This window comes from Saccoglossus kowalevskii, chromosome 10 (assembly GCF_978046115.1).
Source record: "Saccoglossus kowalevskii chromosome 10, keSacKowa6.1, whole genome shotgun sequence".
NCBI classification, from domain to species: Eukaryota; Metazoa; Hemichordata; class Enteropneusta; family Harrimaniidae; genus Saccoglossus; species Saccoglossus kowalevskii.
This window is the reverse complement of record NC_140650.1, coordinates 10827014-10852118: the sequence shown is the minus strand read 5'-3', so window position 1 is coordinate 10852118 and position 25105 is coordinate 10827014. Positions and strand designations below refer to the sequence as shown.

At 34.7% G+C, this 25105-nt stretch overlaps 1 protein-coding gene across 1 annotated transcript; it reads left to right on the top strand.

The window, feature by feature from the left end:
• Positions 1-1868: 1868 nt before the first annotated feature.
• LOC102802845 (WD repeat-containing protein 91-like) lies at positions 1869-25105 on the top strand. The gene is made up of 16 exons (XM_085504231.1): positions 1869-2010; positions 3665-3819; positions 4901-5010; positions 5652-5774; positions 7049-7131; positions 10833-10936; positions 13990-14233; positions 14558-14774; positions 16871-17006; positions 17641-17737; positions 17842-17936; positions 18820-18985; positions 19621-19729; positions 19827-19939; positions 20207-20407; positions 22174-25105. Exons 1-16 carry the CDS (start codon positions 1888-1890, stop codon positions 22324-22326), a joined length of 2229 nt encoding a protein of 742 aa, XP_085360357.1. The 5' UTR covers positions 1869-1887; the 3' UTR covers positions 22327-25105.

Sequence of the window (25105 nt, the reverse complement as noted above, 5' to 3'; positions counted from 1 at the left end):
CGCCAAGCATGCGCGAGATATGTGCGTCTCATATAAACAAAGTTGTCAACGTTGACTGCTGCATTGTTTTAGGTTATTGGGAGATGTCGAAGGAGTCGCCGGCGGTAATCAGTGCAAGTCGCGTCCAGGTCAAACCTCATACTTGTATTGGAATGTGGAAAAATCAATATTAAAATGTTATCAACACAAATGTCGCACATGCGCAGCGCGACGACCGTCACCCTTTAAGGCTATTTTACTCAGAGATAAAATCATGAATCAGATTTATGCAATGCATCTACTCGATTGATAGATCAAAAGTATGTATATAGAAAACACACAGACATAAGTATGCCCACTTTTGGCATGTTTGTTTATTATTACTGTAAAATACTTTTCGCTTGAAATTTATTTGCGCTATTTTCACTGAAGGGAAGATTCAGTGTAAATAAAATCCAGCTACTATAAATTTTCTCCCTATATTTTACATTCAAATAGTTGAAAATCAGTGAAAATAAATTTCATGCACAACCCCAAACCGTCTTTTCAGTGAAAATTAATTCCAGCTAAAATAAATTATTTTACGGTACTGATCTTACACCGAACAATAGCTCCCTGGACTGTTCAGTCTGTTGTAATATTGACACTCGAGAAATATGTGATTATAAACGTACATCAATGTAACACAAATTGTGCAAAGTAATAACAGTTCCAGTTATTTGGACCCTGTCTTCCGCAATATAAACAATGTATACAAATATGTAGTGGAAAATAAATTAACGAATTATAATTTTAGGTGTATGTATTTGTTATGCTCCCCTTTCTTTGACTACGTCACAGAACATGTTATTATGTTTACTTAGTAATATGATGTATTGTTTTGGTTTATTTTTTACTATGTTCACTGCATTCAGTTATTACTTCTTTTGATACAATGTCATATTTTATTTTCAAATTGTTGCAGTGTTACAGTGTAAGTAGCGTGAGTGTGATTTTGGGAGCCAACATGATAAACATGCACTTGTAGTTGCTCGAAACAAAACGATTTGTAATCTTCGTAATGATATAAAAAAAAACTATCAATACCAAATAAACTTAATGGATATAATTACTATTTGTATGAACGTAATAAATAAAAAAAACAAATGAATGAATTGACTATTTATTGAACTATACAATATTCATTCCCAAGGGTGAAGGTCGGCGGACGCAACAAATAGGCGTCCAGGAAAAGCCCCCCCCCCCCCCACCACACACACTCGTCAGGTTCCGTAGAGGTTCACTTATATTCGAATTCTTTCTAAAAATTTATTTATCAAAGCAGCAGAAAAATACAAATTTAAAGCGGGTGACTTTTTCAAATTACAATTAAATAAAGCTGCCCTTCGTTTATTTCGCTTTTTCATGCATCAGAGTGACACCCGACTTAACACAATGTTTTATTCATACCAGTACCCCAGACCGAAGCGAATGGGAAGAAGTTTTCCCAATCTCGCCGCCGAGAGCACATTAAACGGATGGACAGTTCAAGACAAATGGCAAATGCAAATATTTTTATGGTTTTCTTCTTTCAGAGATATGGCCACACATATCATCAAAAACGACGACTTTAATGATTATTGGAGAGACTTTCACGATCGCGCATGCTCTGAAATGATAATCGCCACACTGTCGACGGTATTTTGACCCGAACTCCCCAAAAAATGTCGGAAAAATATTTATTACTTTTACTTTCGTTTTACTATGTATCATCGACACGTTTGTAGTAGGAAATTTGTGTGTAATAATCATCAGAACCATTGTACGTAAGGATGTGTGGGATAAGGTAGGAGTCTACATTAAGGAAGGTTCACGAAAGGTCATCAATGGTGGCGCAGTTTATCAAACACACAACACAATATTGAAAAAATGGCGACTGCTACCGATCGAATGGATGAACTGGTCCGGGATTATCTACTCTTCAGAGGATTTGCAGGCACACTGAAAAGCCTGGAAAGCGATTTAAAGTCAGACAGAGACAAGTGTTTCAGAGTAAGTATCTTAATTTCTTTAAACTTTGTGTTATTTTTTAAAACCGACATTTGGATTGTAAGTGTCAGTGAGTTTGGATTTATTTTCTGAGAAAAGTGAAATTAACATACCGGTACCCAACAATAAATCGTGTATGGAAATCTACGTCACTATCACCCAAACAATAACAGCACAACCAACAAGATCGACATTACTTCCCATTGATGCAGTTTTCTCCCAATGATATTAAGGGGTTAAACATTTGATGTCATGTGGGTGGGGTGGGGGTGGGGGTGGGGGCACAGTCACTTGGGGGCTGAAAATCAATAAATACTAATTTTCAAAAAAAATCATCCGCTATATGTATATAAATAAACGTATATAAATACGTATATAAATAAATATATACGTATATAAATAAATTTATTTATATACGTATAGCGGATGATTTTTTTTTGAAAATTAGTATTTATTGATTTTCAGCCCCCAAGTGACTGTGGGTGGGGGTGGTGGATGCAACACTTTGTGTGCATTTTTTTTCTTTGTGTCTTGCTTGCATTTTTTTTTCAACCACTATTCCAGCCACCCCTATGGTCGTCCCCAAATACAAGATCTCATTTGTCTATACTTTTACTTCCAGTTTTGATCTGTCTCAGAGCATAATAGTGTAAACAAAGATTTAAGGGTATGCAACATTAAATATCCTAGTACCACGGTTTTTAAGATCCTATTCCGTATGCACACGTCAACTAAAAGTTATTTCTGACCATTGGATTCACAGACTGCAACAGAGTGTCTCCCTATTAACTAAAAATTTACCCATACAAACATTCACTCTGCCACTGTAAAAAAAAATGAATGCTATTTCTAAGAAGTTTCGTTAAGAGATGGCTGCTGGCTAACTACCCGGCTACTCAGCTTTCTCATTCGACTACCGATACTTTGTATTTCTCCCAACTCCCAACCAATAGAAAATTAGCACATTTTAGGTGCCTACTTTTGTAATCTACTTCATGGCTGGTGAGAACATCAAATCTCTGGGGGAGAACCAGCCTTACCCATTCAACTCTCTCTGCAAGAAATTGCTCACACCATTTAATGGCAAGAATATTTTTTTTTCAATGATATCAAGTGTGAATGAAAACTACCGTACATCTCACTAACGGCAAGATAGTGTCTCCTTCTCACTCTGGTCTTTAAATCCAGTAATATGAGAGTATAAGAGAATACTGCAATGTACGCATAAGAGCAGTATAGTGATCGTAATGATCAATGCATAGCAGGGGTCAATGTGATCCAGTATTGCCTGAGTACACACTTTCTGGTATTCTCATGATACCCTTACTATTATACACTTTTTTCCTGCTTATAGTAATAATTTAATGAGAGATAACTTCTCTAACTGTTAGCAAAAATGTTTTGCACGACGCTTTTCATGTTGCATTCACTGACAGAATAGTTAATACATACACTAGATTAGCAAAAATAAAATGGTGAATCTCTCACAGCACACTATCATCCATCTTGCTAACTGACTGTCAGAATATTCTCAGAACCACTGTAAGTAATTCTTACACTGTACTGTATAATTAATATCTGATGATGTATCATTTCCAAATCAATTCAACCATGTGATCCAGCTAGAAAACATTTTCTTTTGTTTTTTCTTTTGAAGGCTAATAAGATAGTGGAGCAGTTATATCAGTTTATTTCTGCGTATGATTTAGAAGCGTTAAGACAGTATTGGAAACACTTGAATCGAAGAATACTTACAAGGTTAGAGTATGTACATAATACAATAATAAGAAAATTAGAAGTCAGTTTAATGAGGTAAGTCATTGCACAGTATGTGTTTCTTGTATCACATGTGATAGTTCACCAGGAAATGTACCATCGACGACCTGGCTTATTAACATGCAAGTATTTATATTAGTCAAAGGTTAATTTACACTTTTTGCTGCACAAGTGAAGTATGATGTTTTTTCATAGATGAGTCATGTGAATATATAGGTATATTTGTCACTGTAGTCAGGTCGCTGCAGACATCCCCAACTAGAGTAGCAGCCCACTTATCCAATAATGATTATCTGAGATATTACTTCTTCACATAATAACATCAATTGGACAAGCTTAAACACAAGAACCAGTGGACATTGACCATCGGTCCCTCAAAGTTGTACCCATTGGTGAATGGATTCAGTAACTTTGGCCTCCAAATTTAGTTAGATAGGAATTTGAACTTGGGTCTACCGGTCATGTGTCAAATGCAACAACTACTATGCAATTAGTGATCAGTTAAATGCTACTTTAATTTCCATTTCAATGTAAATTGTTTATGACATCACATCCCAAATATCTAGATGAATTCTCTGAGAAACACTCCCCCTCCAATTCTCATTCTCCTGTATAAGACTATGTTTAGATGAAATATACCAGTAAAATCTGTATTAGAATCCTCATCCCTAATAGAAGCTGCGTCCATTCTTTTTGACTAATTGAGAAATGCTTTAATAGAAGTCACATTCCTTCTGTTGCATTGTGACATTTTAATAGATGCCATGGCTTTTAATACAGATTTTAAGTAAGAGTTAATGAAATCTCATGAGAGATATATATGTATGCATATATGTCTATATTTTTAGGTGTTTTATAGAAACAACAGGAGAAAATTCCATAAAATTTCTTTGACATTTTTTGTATGACTTCTAAATTCTGTAGAAAAATGCTTATAAAAGTCTGAAGAAAGTCTATGAGAAATTCTATAGAACTGGAATCTCAAGAGATATGTACACAATACTTGACTTACTGTTCACAATGGTGGATGCCACCACTACTTGGGTGTAATATTGATATCCAGTAAAAGGAAATCTCAACATTAATTTTCTAACCCAAAGTGGTATTTTCGTCTTAGGTTATATGTGGTACATGCCATTCAGAATGGAAAACATGACAAAGTTAATGAATTTTTTGAGAAATTGGCCCCAGAGCTACAGGGACAGTCTGAATGGAAGGAATGGTTTGGTAAGTAAGTTTGTCATTGAGACAAGTATTCATTTAATTTAGTCCTGACACTCATTTCTTGGTGCTACAGTTTCCTGGGATTTGTATTAGTTTTGCTATTTAGTTTCATTGCTGAGTCACGGAGTACATGGGACTAACCAAAACTCACCAGATTAGAATCTGGCTAAACCTGGAGTGTGATCCATTCAATCTTCTCAGTCTAGTGTCTTATGGGAAGGACTAAACATCCCAGACTAGTCAGTCAACCCTGCAGAATGACTCTGTTATTGAAATACCTCAGATCAATCTCTGGCCATCCTTGGGTGCACTCCCTCTCTCCGCTTCAAGGTTGAAGAAAATACAAAGTAACATTAAAGCTACAGTATTCTAAATTACCGGTATACCATTTTCAATGATTTTACCAAACAAAGCATACCATACTTTACAATTCACTGGTGTATAGGGGGTCAACATAACAATGCTCTCAGCTCAGTTATAAATCCAATAACCAATTTGGTTGCTGTACAAATCCATAAACTGCATGTTGTATAATACACATTCACTTTACTGTTGTTTTTAATCAGCCAATTTAATTCACTGTCACTGTTTGACCATAAACAAATGGAATATGTATATTATCGTGTGGTTTTCTTTTATTACAGTTCTTCCATTTCTCCGTAATGCTGAACAGAATCCTCTATTTGAGATGTATTTTACAAAAATGTGGCAAGATACTTTAATTATATCACTACAGAATTTCTTCAGTATATTATTCCAGTCCATGCATATCCTTTGGAATAACTGATTTGCATACTGATTTGCATATTTCTGCTGATTTACATAGTCTGTGATTTACATACTGTCACTGACTTCTATACATATCGTAATTTGCATTCTGATTTGCATATTTCTGCTGATTTACATACTGTCACTGACTTGTTAACCTATTTTAATTTGCATACTAATTTGCACATTTCTGTTGATATACATACTGACCCTTTTGTACATATGTTAATTTTCATTTTGCCATTGATTTGCATATTGACATTGATTTGCATATCTGCTGATTTGCATATCTGCTGATTTGCATATTGACATTGATTTGCATATCTGCTGATTTGCATATTGACATTGATTTGCATATTTGCTAATTTGCATATTGGCATTGATTTGCATATATACTGGTTTGCATATTGACATTGATTGCATATCTGCTGATTTGCATATTGACATTGATTTGCATACCTGCTGATTTGCATATTGACATTAATTTGCATATCTGCTGATTTGCATATTGACATTGATTTGTATAATGACATTGATTTGCATATCTGCTGATTTGCATATTGACATTGATTTGCATATCTGCTGATTTGCATATTGACATTGATTTGCATATTTGCTAATTTGCATATTGGCATTGATTTGCATATATACTGGTTTGCATATTGACATTGATTGCATATCTGCTGATTTGCATATTGACATTGATTTGCATACCTGCTGATTTGCATATTGACATTAATTTGCATATCTGCTGATTTGCATATTGACATTGATTTGTATAATGACATTGATTTGCATATCTGCTGATTTGCATATTGACATTGATTTGCATATCTGCTGATTTGCATATTGACATTGATTTGCATATCTGCTGATTTGCATATTGACATTGATTTTCATATCTGCTGATTTGCATATTAACATTGATTGCATATCTGCTGATTTGCATATTGACATTGATTTGCATACCTGCTGATTTGCATATTGACATTGATTTGCATATCTGCTGATTTGCATATTGACATTGATTTGCATCTCTACTGGTTTGCATATAAACACTGATTGCATATCTGCTGATTTCCATATTGACATTGATTTTCATATCTGCTGTTTTACATATTAACATTGATCGCATATCTGCTGATTTGCATATTAACATTGATTTGCAAATCTGCTGATTTTGATAGTGACATTGATTTGCATATCTCCTGATTTACCTATTGTCATTACTTTGCTGTACATATATCTTTTATTTATTCCTTAACATTTCCACCTCTTCCAATATTGTTAAGTTTCGATGAGGAGTATTTAAGGATGAACAAATTAGAAAAAGAAAATAAATTACTGAAACAACAAGTAAGTAAACTGAAATGAGCTGATAAATTTATGTGTCAGTTGTATTTATGACTATTTAGTATGAAATATCACTGAGAATAATTTCACACTAGCGTGTCAATCTGTGTATACTCCAATATAAAAGCCAATTGTGTGACTGAATGATAACATAGTGCGATGACATTAACTCATAATAACTTACCTAACTTTTAAATTTCACAAATTAACTGACTTGCAAAATTCATGAAAGTTTGTCTTGTGAAATGTATCTCATAATAAAGTGCTATTCAATTTTTACATAATTAGATATCATTACATGCTATAGAAACTAATGGAGGACTTATTGCTATAGAAACTAATGGAGGACTTATTGCTATAGAAACTAATGGAGGACTTATTGCTATAGAAACAGATGGAGTACATAATTAAAACAAAACAACATGGATTCTATTCGGTCATCTTGAATTGGATCTACAAACAAATTAACAATGTTCTCATGTATATATCTATATGCATTGTCATTGTATCAATTTTGTTTAAAATTATTCAAATCATCTCTGAGAAACAGTTACAGTCAAGTATTTCTTTTCAATGTTTAAAGTGGTTGCCATCTGGTTGTCTGTTTATATGTTTTGCCTTCTTTGGATAGTTTGAAAAAATGAATCTAGACGCATGCATATTTACACAGAACCAAGATTAACAGGGAATAACATATGTTTGTATATGTTTGTTTTTGACTCCCATGTGCGAAGCACAAAATGGGAGTCTTTGCAGTTAGTGTGTCTGTATGTGTGTATGTGTGTATGTGTGTATGTGTGTATGTGTGTCCGACTGTTCCACTGCTATCTCAAGAACCATACATTGGTTTTTGATGAAACTTGGTGCATAGATGCTCTGGGCCAATGCGCAGATTTGATTAGGTTTTGGTAAAAATCCATGCTCGTTAATTACCTAATTTGCATGATAATTAGCTAATTTTTAGCTGTTCTATGACTGTTCCACTGATATCTAAAGAACCACTCATTGGATTTTGATGAAACTTGGTACATAGATGCTCTGAACATATGCGCAGATTTGATTAATTTTTGGTAAAAATCCGTGCATATTAATTACCTAATTTGCATGATAATTAGCTATTTTTTAGTGGTTCCATGACTGTTCCACTGATATCTAAACAACCACTCATTGGATTTTGATGAAACTTGGTACATAGATGCTCTGAACTAATGCTAGGTTTTGATTAGTTTTTGGTAATAATCCGTGGATACTAATTACCTAATTTGCATAATGATTAGTCAATTTTCGGTTTTTCCACTGATATCTCAAGTACTAATCATCACATTTCAATGAAACTTGGTACATAGATGTCATACGACACTGCACAGACCTGATAGTTTTTATGGTAATATCAGTACATATTAATTACCTAATTTGCATAATTAATTAATTTTCAGCATTTGATATAAGTAGTTAGCATTACATTTCAATGAAACTTGGTACTTACATACTCAAGGACTATGCAGAGATTGATTGTTTTCGATAAATATTTGTGCATATTAATCACCTAATTTGCATAATTAGTTAATTTTCAGCTTTTCCACGGGTATCTCAAGTACTAATCATCGCATTTCAATGAAACTTGGTACATAGATCCTTTAGGACTATGCAGAGACCTGATTAGTTTTAGGGTAAATAATTGTGCATATTAATTACCTAATTTGCATAATTAATTTTCAGCTTTTCTACTGATATCTAAAGTACTAATCATCATATTTCAATGAATCTAGAATTATGCAGACCCAATTAGTTTCCGGTAAATATTTGTGCATATTAATCACCTAATTTGCATAATTAACCAACTTTCACACTGATATCTCAGGTACTATACATCACATATCAATGAATGTACATGGATGCTGTAGGACAATAGACAGACCTGAATAATTGTGGGTTAAAATCTGTACATATTAATTACCTAATTTGCATAATTAACCAATTTTAATCTTTCACACTGATATCTAAAGTACCGTAAAAACTCCAAAATTTCGACTGGTTTTAAATAATTTGTGTTAGAAATGTGACGTGTTTTTAGAGTCAAAATTAAGGTGCATTTTCGGACGGTCGAATTTTTCAGAATAGAAATCAGCAAAAAAAAATGGGGATGATAGACAGTGTGCTTCATTAGTTTTTAAAAAATGCAATGTCCGTCAATTGACGTAAACTTCCTCATGTTTCACGGTAAAAGCAAAGGTCGTGGCCGAGTTGTAACTCAAAATCTAAACAAAGTCATCAATCAGTGAGTATTATGACAAGCAAAACAAAACATCAAGACGCGGAGAAGAGGTCAGCACAAAACTAATAGGTCAAAAGACAAAGCTGTCTCGCACTACCTAGGAAAACTTGTGAATGTTCGAAGTACAGGTACCCATTGGACAAAAGATACATGGAAGTTTAGCAAACGATCTCCCCGACCCAGTGCAATGTATCCGGTTAGAATCAAAGCTCACGTGTCCCTTATTTGAGCACCGTACCGGTGATTTGAGGGACCAAATTCTGCCGTAAATTCGCCCTTGGATTAAAAAATATAATGGGATTTAAGAAAATAAAATGGGACTTTTAAGGTGTATTTTGGCGTCATTTTTCGGACATTTCAATCAATCCTGCCGGCTAAAATAGAGTCTAAGTTTTACCGTAGTCATTGACGTCTGTCTATTCAAGAGTACACGTGTATGATTTTTATCGTGACTAGCGTGAGCGGGTAAGCTTCCTTTCGAGAATGAGCTGTTATCACTGTGAACAATGTTAAATTATTCTTCAGATGACCAGTTTATTTTTTAAAAACAACTAATTTTTTTATTTAAAAAAAATCATGCCGTTTTCGCATCATCCAGCTTTTTGATTGGTTAATTAGCGATTTGACCTATTTGACCTAAGAGAACATGGCGGATATCCTACAGCATCAAACGTTTATACGAGACCGGAATCATTCGCTTACGATGAAACTAAGTTGACTTTTATTTGTATTTCATAACCATTCAACAAATTTATTTTGTGTACATTATTATAATCACTACTGAGTACAGTAATAATCAACAATTCAGAAACGCAGCATGCCGAGATTTTTGTGTTCGTTTTTATTTGAAACTTCGTTTATTTAGAATATATTTTCGTTACCAATAAAATAAAAATCTCTCAGTCAATCAGAAACCCGGATTCATGCCTTTGAGGAAGGTCCCGTTTGAACGCTCACATCGGTTTTTTTTTCGTTTGGGGGAAAACTAAAACTGGTCGCAATTTTCGAATAAGAATGAGTCGGCAATTTTTAGTGGAGTCGAAAATTTGGAGGTAAATAAAACACCGAAACCCGGCAAATAAATAGGCGGTCAAATTTTTAGAGGGGTCGAAATTTTGGAGTTTTCGCGGTGTTAATTATTCCATTTCAATGAAACTTAGTACAAAGATGCTCTAGGACAATGTACAAACCTAATTAGTTTGGGGTAAAAATCTGTTCATATTAATTCCCTAATAAGCATAATAATTCATAATTTTTTGGTTCTGTTACATTGCGCAGACCTCATTAGTTTTACACTCAAATCTGGTCATATTAATTTTCTGATTTGCATAATTAGTTTTCAGCTAAGTAATTTCGAATTATATTTAATGTGTCTCCAATACTCTCAGCACATGGGAGTTCTTTCTAAGCTTTCTTTGATTTTGTTTAGATGTCAGTTTTACAGAAGATAGATTTAGAAAAATCCAGCACTGAACCGAAGATGGTGTTTGGTCAGATAAGAGAAATGAACGAAGACTTTGCTGACATTCCAAAGTATGTCAATATGTTTTTAATGTTGGTACTATGTGTTATGTTGTTAATGTTGGTACCATGTGTTATGTTGTTAATGTTGGTACCATGTGGTATGTTGTTAATGTTGGTACTATGTATTATGTTAATGTTGATACTATGTGTTATGTTGTTAATGTTGATACCACTTGTTATGTTTCAATCCAAAACATACTTTCAAAGTGAAAACATTGACAACACTTCAAGTATTTGATCAAATAATAGAACTTGAAATTAAGTATATCTATGGTCAAAGTAAATCTTATTTTAATAATCTACTATATAAAATGTGTTCTTCTATTAGTGATTGGCTTTTTGTTTCGTTAATTGCTATTACATGATTAGATCAAAGACGATTTGACTGCCAGACATTTTGTTTCCAAAATGTTCCCAAAATTGTTTTCTGGAAATGCATTAATTGATTATGATGTAATATCGCACATAACAGTAAACTGCATTCAAATTTTGAAACAGACAACTCATAATGTCTTATTTGAAAAGATAGTGTAAAATACCTTGCATAATGACTGTGATGCTTTATGTATAGATTTAGACAATTTGATCCAAATGGTGGCCATTTTGTTACATAACTCTGTTTATTTCCATTTCCTGGAAATGCATTGACTGATTTTTGACTCCCATGTGCGAAGCACAAATGGGAGTCTTTGCAGTTAGTGTGTCTGTATGTGTGTGTGTGTGTGTGTGTGTGCATGTGTGGGTGTGTGTGTATGTGTGTATGTGTGTATGTGTGTCCGACTGTTCCACTGCTATCTCAAGAACCATACATTGGTTTTTGATGAAACTTGGCGCATAGATGCTCTGGGCCAATGCGCAGATGTGATTAAGTTTTGGTAAAAATCCATGCTCGTTAATTACCTAATTTGCATGATAATTAGCTAATTTTTAGCTGTTCGATGACCGTTCCACTGATATCTAAAGAACCACTCATTGGATTTTGATGAAACTTGGTACATAGATGCTCTGAACATGTGCGCAGATTTGATTAGTTTTTGGTAAAAATCCGTGCATATTAATTACCTAATTTGCATGATAATTAGCTGATTTTTAGCTGTTCCATGATTGTTCCACTGATATCTAAACAACCACTCATTGGATTTTGATGAAACTTTGTACATACATGCTCTGAACTAATGCTAGGTTTTGATTACCGGTAGTTTTTGGTAATAATCCGTGGATACTAATTACCTAATTTGCATAATGATTAGTCAATTTTTGGTTTTTCCACTGATATCTCAAGTACTAATCATCACATTTCAATGAAACTTGGTACATAGATGTCATATGACACTGCACAGACCTGATAGTTTTTATGGTAATATCAGTACATATTAATTACCTAATTTGCATAATTAATTAATTTTCAGCATTTGATATAAGTAGTGAGCATTACATTTCAATGAAACTTGGTACTTACATACTCAAGGACTATGCAGAGATTGATTGTTTCCGATAAATATTTGTGCATATTAATCACCTAATTTGCATAATGATTAGTCAATTTTCGGTTTTTCCACTGATATCTCAAGTACTAATCATCACATTTCAATGAAACTTGGTACATAGATGTCATATGACACTGCACAGACCTGATAGTTTTATGGTAATATCAGTACATATTAATTACCTAATTTGCATAATTAATTAATTTTCAGCATTTGATATAAGTACTAATCATTACATTTCAATGAAACTTGGTACATAGATGTCATACGACACTGCACAGACCTGATAGTTTTTATGGTAATATCAGTACATATTAATTACCTAATTTGCATAATTAATTAATTTTCAGCATTTGATATAAGTAGTGAGCATTACATTTCAATGAAACTTGGTACTTACATACTCGAGGACTATGCAGAGATTGATTGTTTCTGATAAATATTTGTGCATATTAATCACCTAATTTGCATAATTAGTTAATTTTCAGCTTTTCCACGGGTATCTCAAGTACTAATCATCGCATTTCAATGAAACCTGGTACATAGATCCTTTAGGACTATGCGAAGACCTGATTAGGGCAAATAATTGTGAATATTAATAAATAATTTGCATAATTAATTTTCAGCTTTTCTACTGATATCTAAAGTACTAATCGTCACATTTCAATGAATCTAGAATTATGCATTTACCAATGAGTTTCTGGTAAATATTTGTGCATATTAATCACCTAATTTGCATGATTAACCAACTTTCACACTGATATCTCGGGTACTAAACATCACATATTAATGAATGTACATGGATGCTGTAGGACAATAGACAGACCTGGATAATTGTGGGTTAAAACCTGTACATATTAATTACCTAATTTGCATAATTAACCAATTTTAAGCTTTCACACTGATATCTAAAGTACTAATTATTCCATTTCAATGAAACTCAGTACAAAGATGCTATAGGACAATGTACAAACCTAATTAGTTTGGGGTAAAAATCTGTTCATATTAATTCCCTAATAAGCATAATAATTCATAATTTTTTGGTTCTAATCACATTTCAATTAAACTTGGAAACATAGATTTTCTGTTACATTGTGCAGACCTCATTAGTTTTACACTCAAATCTGTTCATATTAATTTTCTGATTTGCATAATTAGTTTTCAGCTAAGTAATTTCGAATTATATTTAATGTGTCTCCAATACTCTCAGCACATGGGAGTTCTTTCTAAGCTTTCTTTGATTAATAATGATAACCCACAGTTGACACATGCTATTGCATATATTTTTTCAAACAAGAAATGTGAGAGAAATATCAATACTGAGCTTAGCAATACTGAGTACCCAATGTTACCTCTGTGTTTTGCTGCTAATACTCTTTTTATTTGATGTGCAACTACATGTATACATTGATAAGCTTGGAAATGAAACTGTAATGTCTGTTAACAGTGTTTGTGGAACGACCATTGTGTATGCAAGTGCTTGGGAAAAATGGAAACCACTAGTTTAATAAATCTGATATCATAATGTCACGGGATATTCTCTGTATATTACACAGTGCTGCTGTTTGTTTTCAGAGAAGCTCCGAACAAAGAAAAACAATCTCAAAGTAAACTGATAAATAAATTGAAAGCTCCGTTAACAGCTCCATTACAACGAAAAAAATTCACGACCAATACTAGTAACTCAGGGAATACTGGTGGGGCTACTACATTAAGTAGTCAGAAAACTACTATAAGAGACATCAGTGTAATTCAAGATACACCGGTAACTCAGGGAAACACAGCAGATACTGGAATCAAACCCAACCTCTCACCCCAGGTATGCTATACATTAATATTATTGAGACCAACGGTTCTAGCTTTTCCACATAAACAGGAGGTAATCAAGTACCATTGTCTCTGTCCACCCATCTGTCCATCCGTCCGTCTGTCTGTATGTCTGGCCATCCGTCTGTGTGTCATATGTTATTCAATTGATATTGAAAAGGTTTGTGAGTGCTAAAAAAATATCCTCAATTATATTGACTGGTACTGACTTCCAAAATTTGCACTTCATGATTTAACAACATGCATGCAATGCCAAGGTCATCTTGAATACCAGGAACCAGGAAATCAATCTAACTTCTCACTGCTCTTTCTACAGATTGCAGCAAAACTTCCAAAACAAAAGCATTTCAGACAACATGATCAGCAAAGAAAGGAACTGTTTTCAAAACCTCCATCACAATTCAGGAATACAACAAATATTGCTACGACAAGTATTGGCGATGAAATGCAGAAAGACAACCAACCAGCAGAATGCAGCATTATGCCAAATCACACACAGGCTGTTGAAACGAAAGTACAGATGACTACAGATGGTAAGAATTATATTGTTGTAGATTGTTTTTAAATTTCTCCTTCCCCATAATAAATACAGGGAAAAAATTGATCACAATTTCATAATTACTGATTATGACACATGTCATTAACTTTTTTCTCAGTATGAAATATTTGTTTAGAAAAAAAAACTGCCTAAAAATAGTACCAACACTGTAGCAACCTTGCAGCAACCCTACAGCAATCCTACAGGAACCCTGTAGCAACCCTTTAGGTACCCTGAAGGAGCCCTTTAGCAACCAGACAAGAACCCTGTAGCTCTGTAAAACCCTTCAGCAGCCCTGAAGGAACCCTTTAGCAACCCTGTAAGTTACCCTGCAGCTGCCCTGCAGCAAGACTAGCAACCCTGTGGGAACTGCAAGCAACCTTGTAGCAATCCATTCGCAAACCATTTTGCCAACCCTGTCGTAACCCTGTAGCAACCCTGTCGTAACCCTATAGCAACCCTGCTGTAATCCTGTAGCAACCCTGCTGTAATCCTGTAGCAACCCTGTTGTAATCCTGTAGCAACACTGTTGTAACGTTGTAGTAACCCTGTAGCAACCCTGCCATAACCCTGTAGCAACCCTGCTGTAACCCTGTAGCAACCCTGCTGTAATCCTGTAGCAACCCTGCTGTAATCCTGTAGCAACCCTGTTGTAATCCTGTAGCAACACTGTTGTAACGTTGTAGTAACCCTGTAGCAACCCTGCCATAACCCTGTAACAACCCTGCTGTAACCCTGTAGCAACCCTGCTGTAATCCTGTAGCAACCCTGCTGTAATCCTGTAGCAACACTGCTGTAATCCTGTAGCAACACTGTTGTAACGTTGTAGTAACCCTGTAGCAACCCTGCCATAACCCTGTAGCAACCCTGTTATGACCCTGTAGCAACCCTGTTATGACACTGTAGCAACCCTGCTGTAACCCTGTAGCAACCCTGCCATAACCCTGTAACAACCCTGCTGTAACCCTGTAGCAACCCTGCTGTAATCCTGTAGCAACCCTGCTGTAATCCTGTAGCAACACTGTTGTAACCCTGTAGCAACCCTGCTGTAACCCTGTAGCAACCCTGCTGTAATCCTGTAGCAACACTGCTGTAATCCTGTAGCAACACTGCTGTAATCCTGTAGCAACACTGTTGTAACGTTGTAGTAACCCTGCCATAACCCTGTAACAACCCTGCTGTAACCCTGTAGCAACCCTGCTGTAACCCTGTAGCAACCCTGCTGTAATCCTGTAGCAACACTGCTGTAATCCTGTAGCAACACTGTTGTAACATTGTAGTAACCATGTAGCAACCCTGCCATAACCCTGTAGCAACCCTGCTGTAACCCTGTAGCAACCCTGCTGTAATCCTGTAGCAACACTGCTGTAATCCTGTAGCAACACTGTTGTAACATTGTAGTAACCATGTAGCAACCCTGCTGTAACCCTGTAGCAACCCTGCTGTAATCCTGTAGCAACACTGCTGTAATCCTGTAGCAACACTGCTGTAATCCTGTAGCAACACTGTTGTAACGTTGTAGTAACCCTGCCATAACCCTGTAACAACCCTGCTGTAACCCTGTAGCAACCCTGCTGTAACCCTGTAGCAACCCTGCTGTAATCCTGTAGCAACACTGCTGTAATCCTGTAGCAACACTGTTGTAACATTGTAGTAACCATGTAGCAACCCTGCCATAACCCTGTAGCAACCCTGCTGTAACCCTGTAGCAACCCTGCTGTAATCCTGTAGCAACACTGCTGTAATCCTGTAGCAACACTGTTGTAACGTTGTAGTAACCCTGTAGCAACCCTGCCATAACCCTGTAGCAACCCTGTTATGACCCTGTAGCAACCCTGTTATGACACTGTAGCAACCCTGCTGTAACCCTGTAGCAACCCTGCTGTAATCCTGTAGCAACACTGCTGTAACGTTGTAGTAACCCTGTAGCAACCCTGCTGTAACCCTGTAGCAACCCTGCTGTAATCCTGTAGCAACCCTGCTGTAATCCTGTAGCAACCCTGCTGTAATCCTGTAGCAACCCTGTTATGACCCTGTAGCAACCTTGTATAGATTTTTATTAGCCTTTATTGATATGTTTTAACATTACAGAGAGTGTAGACACAAGTCAACCATTTATAGTGTTAAGTCAAGAAGAATACATAGAGCATCATTCATCTATTACACAGGCTAGATTCTCATCTGTAGGCACAACGATAGCAAGTACAGATAGCGATGGTGTAGTGAAGTAAGTCTATCTGAATAATATCAAACTTTGTACAGACATCACATATACTGGGTTACTGATCATCATTGTTTTGTTGGTGTTGTTCTGTCAAAAAATTAGCCTAAATCATAAGATTGAAAATGACTGGTCTGATTTTAATTAAACTCAATATTGTGACGACTTATTGAGGTGCTGACAGGGACTATGTCATTTACTGGTTAAAAATGTCACCTGGCTTTTCATTTGAGGCTACAAGTATGTAGGCAATCGCTTGGTAACGTTGTGTTCAGTTACCAGTCATTCACACCCGAAGATTAAACAAAGTTGTTTGCTGTTATTGTTAATAAATATACAAATACATGTAGATTTTAATAAAAACAACTTACTGGTAACATTGTCACAGCAGATCACAAGCTAGTACTGATCAGTGAGTATCAGAAATTCACTTGCTAGTTCTAAACAAATCACATCACAGTTGGAAAGCCTATTAGGAGCTTCAAATTTGAAGTTAGGGGTTGACCAATTAAAAATGGTGGGGAGGGGGAATGGTAAGTTTTGAAAAAATTACTCTGCTGAAGATATTTTGAAAACATTTCCTTATTTATCATGCTATCACCATAATATTTACAGATGTCTAAATTTCTGTTTGTTGCAGAGTTTGGAGTTATTCGCCATCTCCAGTTACCACTGTTACTATAATGTCCAAATCACCGTTAATATCACTAGAGTGGGTCACAAAAGTTGAAAGATTGGTGAGTTCAATACATCATCTTATAAAGCAATCTGTCGCAACAAATCGTTTTATATGGGTATGTCATTGGATGAGATTTCCTAATTTATGTGTTGTCTTTCTTAGTTACTCTTAGGTAGTAGTAACTGTATTGTCAAGTTATTCGATACCGAAGCAAAAAGAACGTTACATGAAGTACCGACAGATAAGTTATATCCAAGGTAAGAAAGATACTGTATTGGCTCTTTTATCATCTCATCTCTGAAAAAAGACAAATGTAAGCTTAGTTTTATTTGTTGATACATTTACTAAACTGACATTATTTTAGAAATATTACTATTCGGTGGTCAAGTGAGCCAGGGTTTATGGACCAGATAGTGAAATTTTTATGGTTTCCCCATCTGCGGATGTGTTTCTTTAAGCATTTTTCACACAGTGAATTTTTTTTCTGAAATTCAATACTTTGTGAGTAATTTAAGAAAACTATTTGAAAATATGAATGAATAATTTAGGAAACTTAAAGGCAATTTTCAAAAAAACATTGCAAGTGGACGACCTGTCTCAATCGTCTAACCAGCGAGTTTTCTACTTCAGTAAGTTTGGCAACATTTGTTGGGAAAACCACTGCTGTATTTCATCACCTTATCACACAAATCTTTCTACTGAACCTCAACTTATAAATAATAACAACTTTTAGACTTTTGCTGTGTTGATTATCATGATTTGCCTTCATGAATTTTCTGCAGTCTTTATCTCAGAGAATAGCAAACACATTTACTGAAATTCTAAATCAAATTGCCTTGTATGTGGTTGTGATACTTAATTCACTTAATTCAAACCTCGCTGATTTGTTCTATCATCAAAAATTTTATAAAATTCTGTTTACATTATTTTTGTTATGCAAATCTTATGACCCCGTAACTTATTGGTTATTTATCATGGCTAAAATTTGCTACCAGTATTTGATCTCAAACACTAGCTCGTCCAGGCAAATTCAAAGAAATATGTAATGTGCACATTATATCCTTTGAAATGTGTTACATGTAATATATCAACTTCTTTTATCTTTGAGACTAAATTTTTTTTATTTTATTTTCATTTCAGAATAACATCTCTATGTTGTAGTCCATTAGGGTCTTCGTTTGTCTGCTCAGCTACGAAACCAAATATATTAAGTGCGGAACAAACCACATTGTCAGAATACCACAGTGCATCAAACATAAAAGCTGGCAAGCTGTGGTATTGGGATATGAAGACGATGAAGATACTTGTATGTCATAATAATTATTTAGAAACCTGCATTTATGATCATTTACAACCATAAATAGCCTAGCACGTAATTAACTTTCCACTCACTTGGAGCCTAGTCATGATACTAGTAAAGCTTCATTAAAGGGCGATAGTCGTCGCGCCGCGCATGCGCAAGACGTGGGTCTCATATACGCAAAGATGGCGATTTTGACTGTTGCGCACACCAATGAGTACAAACTTAAAAGTTACCAAGCTTCAATTAGGTTTTTTTATTGGTGTTCGAAAGGTATCGAAGAAGTCACTGGCGGTAATTAGTGCAAGTCGCGCCCAGGGCAAAACTCGTATCCGTGATTTAACTAGAAAAGCGCATTGAATTATGGGAAAATAAATGTTTATCAACACAAATGTCGCACATGCGTGGCGCAACGACTACTGCCCATTCACCATTCAGATTAGGGCAATTGTCTACAACCACATAATCTCCAGTGTTTACGTTTACTGCGTTTTCAGTTTGGCAATCATATTGGCAGTCTATACCTGATTGTAATGAGATATTACTAGCATTGTAGCTAGGCTTTACAGCATGGATGGAATGATCAATAATATTCAAATTTCAATTGTAAATTAATTATTGACATGATTAATCAATTACAGCGTGAAGTTCCAATAGAATTACACACTGCTTGTATAAACAGTACACAATTTAATCATAATGGGCATTTACTGGTGACTGGTGGATCCGATGGAGCAGTACGATTATATGGTTTGTAGTTTACGTTCACTTTACGGCAGATTGCAATATCGATAAAAGTAGAGATTGTATCTATGACATCATAACACTGGGTATAATTACTTTACAGACATGCACAGGTATGACTGTATAATGAGTTGGAAAGCTCACAATGGGCCGGTTTATTCCGTCCAATTCAGTCCTGATGAGAATTCAGTGTATAGTATGGGTGCTGATGGAAAGGTGAGCTTCAGTTTTATTTTCAACTCAATCTGGTATGCCTTCAATTTCTACTGATCCACAGTTTAATCAAAGCATATATATATATATATATATATATATATATATATATATATATATATATATACCCAACAAGCAAGCTGCTCTCTGATTGGTCCGATAGTTGGGTGGTTAGGGTTAGGTATCCAATCAGGTACAATCTTGTAAGTATTGACTCCTGATTCACTGTCACTCATAGGTTGATAATAAATGTTTTTGTTGTTTTTACAGTTTATTAATTGGAGTATCCATGACACAGGAAGGAGATTGCTTCGTGATCTCTCTGTACATGATGGAGCAACAGGACCATTTATTGTGTCTGGTTATAGCGGTTATAGACAAGTACATACACCAAAGGGAAAGTTGTTTGCATTTGATGTTGAAGGATGCCATGTGTTGACATGCGCATCAAATGGAGGGGTCATTTACAAGGTAAGATTTAAATTTTACTCAATCCATGATGTGTTAATAAAATATTTATATTAACATTGTCATTTGTATCACTGGTTACCAGTACAATTAAGTTACCGCTAATATTATATGGTGTACCGGTATGTACTGCTATAAAATACTTTATTTTAGCTGGAATTAATTTTCGCTGAAAAGATTTTTTGGGTGTATTGTTTGGAATTTATTTTCACTGAGTTGAATGTAAAATATAGGAAAAAAGGTATATTCGCTGAATCATTCCTTCAGCGAAAATTAAATCCAAGCAAAAATAAAGTTTTTTACAGTATTGTATTATCACTTAATGTCACTTGTTTGTATATCTCCCAAGCTCAACTTCCTTGTGCACATAAATTTTCTCCACCCATGTATAATGGTAATGGAATGTGAAACATCCATAGTTTGAAGTGAAGTGACAAAATAACTATATTTCTTAATTGCAATTTATATGATAAACTAAAAGTAATTGATGTTTAAAGAACAGCAACCATTTATGTAAATGAGTCAGAACATTCTACATTGTCTCGAATATGCACTCACAGATGCATGCAAAATGCATCAAATGAATTGAACACTGTAAAACCATTTATTTTTACTGCAATTTAATTTCACTGTTTTGAGCAATTTCCCTGGATTTTAAGTTCATGAAGTTGACAATTAAAAAATGAATTCTGGTGTTATTCTACATGTTCACATTAATTTAATAAATTTTATTTATCAATGAAAATCACGAACTTAAAAACCAGTGAATAATTAATGCATTTACAGTATCAAATTCATGACATTTCATTATCAGATTTATTAAAGGCTCAAAACATTACAAACTGATATTATAGGGTGATTCATGGGAGATCCTCTTTGTATTATTCATGACGTCACAAGTATCTAGCAACATCATGAACAAGTGATATCAGGTGATAGCCTATTTATCACATAACCAACTGTAGTTGCTACAAATATCCCCAACTATGTTTATCAATCATATGTTAATTTATGCCAATTGTGCATGGAGGTATTTCTGACGTTTTTCCTCTATTATCGATAGAATATTATGCTATCTTACCAATATCTTAAAGGCCCAATTCACTTGCCCCGGGCAAGTGTGAATTGGAGGTGTGGCTATGCTAATGAGTGTTGTTAATCACTTGCATAGCCTATGACGCATCCTGTTTCAGCGATCCAACAGCACGTGACTTTGATTGACAGTAGTTAATTATTCAAGATTAGTAGCGCGTACCTTTCCCCGGTTCGTGTTGTTGACTTTTATCCACCAAAATCTCAGCTCGTACACTATTTATTGTCATAAATACTACACACAGTCACTGTTGTAATATTCATAGTCTTATGCATCCTCTTTGACAAGACGTAATCGACCTGTAAATTCGAGAAAACGCATTTTTACCGGAGCTTGGCTGGAGCTGTTTACTACAGCGTGACAAGCAAGGAAATAATCTCTATTGTTTAGGAACGTATTTATAGTATACCTGGGCCTTTAAACTTTCAGTCTGGATTTAAAACTGTTACTGTGAACAAGAAATCAACCCTACCAGCTACCAATTTTTTTGCAAACAAAATAGCAATATTGATAGTTTAAATGTAACAATTTGTAATAGTAAGCTGATATCTGAAATTCTCCAAAAAAATGACACAATTTATTTTTCCCCATGCACTATATCATTAAGAATATTTTATTTACAACTGTGATATGCTGCATGGTCATCGAATAAAACATTTTATTGACATTATTTCAGTTATCAGACATCGGATTATCAAGAACTTTGACATTACTTGGACACCGTGCACCTGTTGTTAGTGTGGACTGGAGCTCTGCAATGAATTGTGGGATGTGTTTAACTGGATCCATGGATGGCCGAATCCGAGTGACCACCATATTGTCTCAATAAGCACATTTGGCATACTAAACGAGGCTTGATTCCATTGAGTGACCACCATCTTATACCAATAATCAGAGTTGGCATATGAAGGCTTGACTCCATTGAGTGACCACCATCTTGTCTCAATGATCACAGTTGGCATATTAAGCGAGGCTCGACTTCATTTAGTCATTACCATATTGTCTGAATGATCACAATTGAAAAATAAAAAATGCTCTATTGAGTGAACACTATCTTGTCTCAATGATCACAGTGGGCATAAAGAGGCTGAATTCTTGAATTTATTTTTAATCCAGTCATATTTTACCATATAGAAAAAGAGGCTTTTCATACTGCAAACATTTTAAACTTATTTGAAAAACTTAAAAATAATGTAAATGGAACCAAATTTGGTTCATTCCAGTAATATTCTTTGCAGTTATGTTGCAGTCGGTTTAATGGTTTATGTTTGTATATATTTGTATCCTTTGATTCATATAAGTTAGAGCGCCCTCTAGTGGTGAAGCTCGTTAAGTCATGCTGGCCCTCTAGTGGTGAAGCTCTTAATACTTTGACTTAAAATGGTGTAGATAGGCAATGTTTCAACTCTGTTTAGCTACATGGTCATTTGTTGTTCGCACTACCATGATTGTGTAAGTAGTAGCGTACACATATGTAACAGGGCTCAAGATTACCAACATTTCTTGAAGGCCTGGTGGGCTACAAATTTTAGGAGTTGGTAGTCCCATAGTAATATTCCGTGGTCGATCAGGTTTAGAAATATGTGACACATTTGCAAGTAAGTATGAACACAAATAAATAAATATCACATTGCTCAATTTGTGAAAGATACCCAGAGCTTTGAACGTGTACTGGTTAATGTAAAAACAATGCCAATTTTTGGTAAATTTCTACTACTGTAGAATACTTTATTTTTGCTGAAGGAATGATTCAGTGAAAATAAAATCCAGCTAATGTACCTTTTTTTCTATATTTTACATTCAACTTGTCAAAAAACGGTGAAAATAAATTCCATACAAAGCACCAAAAATGTCTTTTCAGCGAAAATTATTTCAAGCTAAAATAAAGTATTTTACAGTAGATTGAGTCCATGTGGGCTACACACATTGGAAAAATAGTAGCCCTGGGAAAGTATTTGTGTGCCTTTGTCTGCTGGTAATGTTGTACTTGGCCTGAATGACAGGCATGTGTCTGTGGTCAGAATACGCTACAGATATATTTTAATGAATGTATTTATTTTTGGTTTATTTGCCCTTCAATTGGAGAGTTACTTCTTGTAAATACTAGTACAGTAAAGTAAATCTCTGAAAAACTGTATTTTATCATGATGGATGCCCACAGATCAAAGCAGTAGTGACGCGGTAAATGCCGTCCATAGCCCAATTACATCACATATTCCATTACTAGAACGCGATTGCCTTACAGTCAGTGTATTACTTTCTATTGCTGTTGAAGAATTTTCACATCTATTGCTGTTTTTTGGTCATAGGTCAAAGATAAAAAAAACATTTTTTTTTTGTTTCATGAATTTTGATTTTTTTCATAGACAAGATACCAGATGTGTTATGGAATTATGTAACAAGTGATTGAGACTACCCCTTTATTTTAAACAATGAATTAATATTGGGGCAATAGAGTTAGGCTTGTCAGCTGGGTACACTATTTTTATTTTTTTGACTTCTCTATGCCAACCAGCTAAACATGTCTGCTCTGAATATATAACCACTGACAAGACTCTAATGTGATATTTACTACATGGCTTTAGCTTTTCTCAAATCCATACATGCTAATTACTTAATATGCATAATGATCAGACAATTTCTAGATTATATTTCAAAGAGGCATTTTGAAGGAATTCATTACAAAAGTACTGCTACATGTTGATTTAACCCAGATTAGTCGAAATTTGTGGAAATAATTTGCATAATAATAGGGGACTTGTTAAAGTAGAAGCCTACTCATAATTTTTGAGGAAGTTGGTCATAAACCACCTAATAATGTTCATTATGAAAAATCATGCAGCTATAGTTTCTATGGTAACATGAAACTGCATTTTTTTTACTTTATGCAGTATTTTGAGAACATGTTTCACACTTTATTCAGCTATTTTTAGAACCATTGCTTACAACAAAATACATGCAATATTTGGCTTATGTGAAAATACAACCATTTTCTCAAAAAAATAGATTGAGCGATCTTATATTGGCCAGGTGTAAGACTTACTGTGAATTTAATAAATTCTGTGTATATTCATGTACATAAAAAGAACATTAGGCTTCTACCTTAATCCACCTTTATTGTATCACAAGAACTAGTTGTTCAAAGGCGACCAGCTCAATATTTTGCAAGTTTGGAGAGTGTTTACGGTTATTTTCTGTGCGTTTTCTGTGGATGCAGATTTGAAAATTTATACAGAGTAAGTATGTCAAATTTGAAGTCAGCACTGTACATTAATTTCACACGTTTAATTGTTTCAAAATATCACAATCCTGTTATACGTATTGTATATGTTTGGAACCAACATATCAAACACAAGACGCTATAATGACAGGGTGTTTTAACATAACACATGTACATGTATTATCCACCTAATACCAGGCACTACTTGTATGCATTACTAAAAATGTGTTGGAATTTCTTTTTAAATTCAGTATTATAATTTGTATTAAATCCTATATTAACAAGAATTACTGTTTGTACTGTAAATGTGTCTGATGGGAACAATAGAATATTATATTGTGCTATTAGTAACTGATAATATTTTAAAATAAAGTGTTTTCAAGTACAA

Coding starts and splice junctions, on each gene's coding strand:
- LOC102802845 (XM_085504231.1), top strand. CDS start 1,888: ATGGCGACTGCTACCGATCGAATGGATGAACTGGTCCGGGATTATCTA. Junction 10,937..13,989: donor GACTTTGCTGACATTCCAAA/GTATGTCAATAT, acceptor GTTTGTTTTCAG/AGAAGCTCCGAACAAAGAAA. Junction 17,007..17,640: donor GATAGCGATGGTGTAGTGAA/GTAAGTCTATCT, acceptor TGTTTGTTGCAG/AGTTTGGAGTTATTCGCCAT.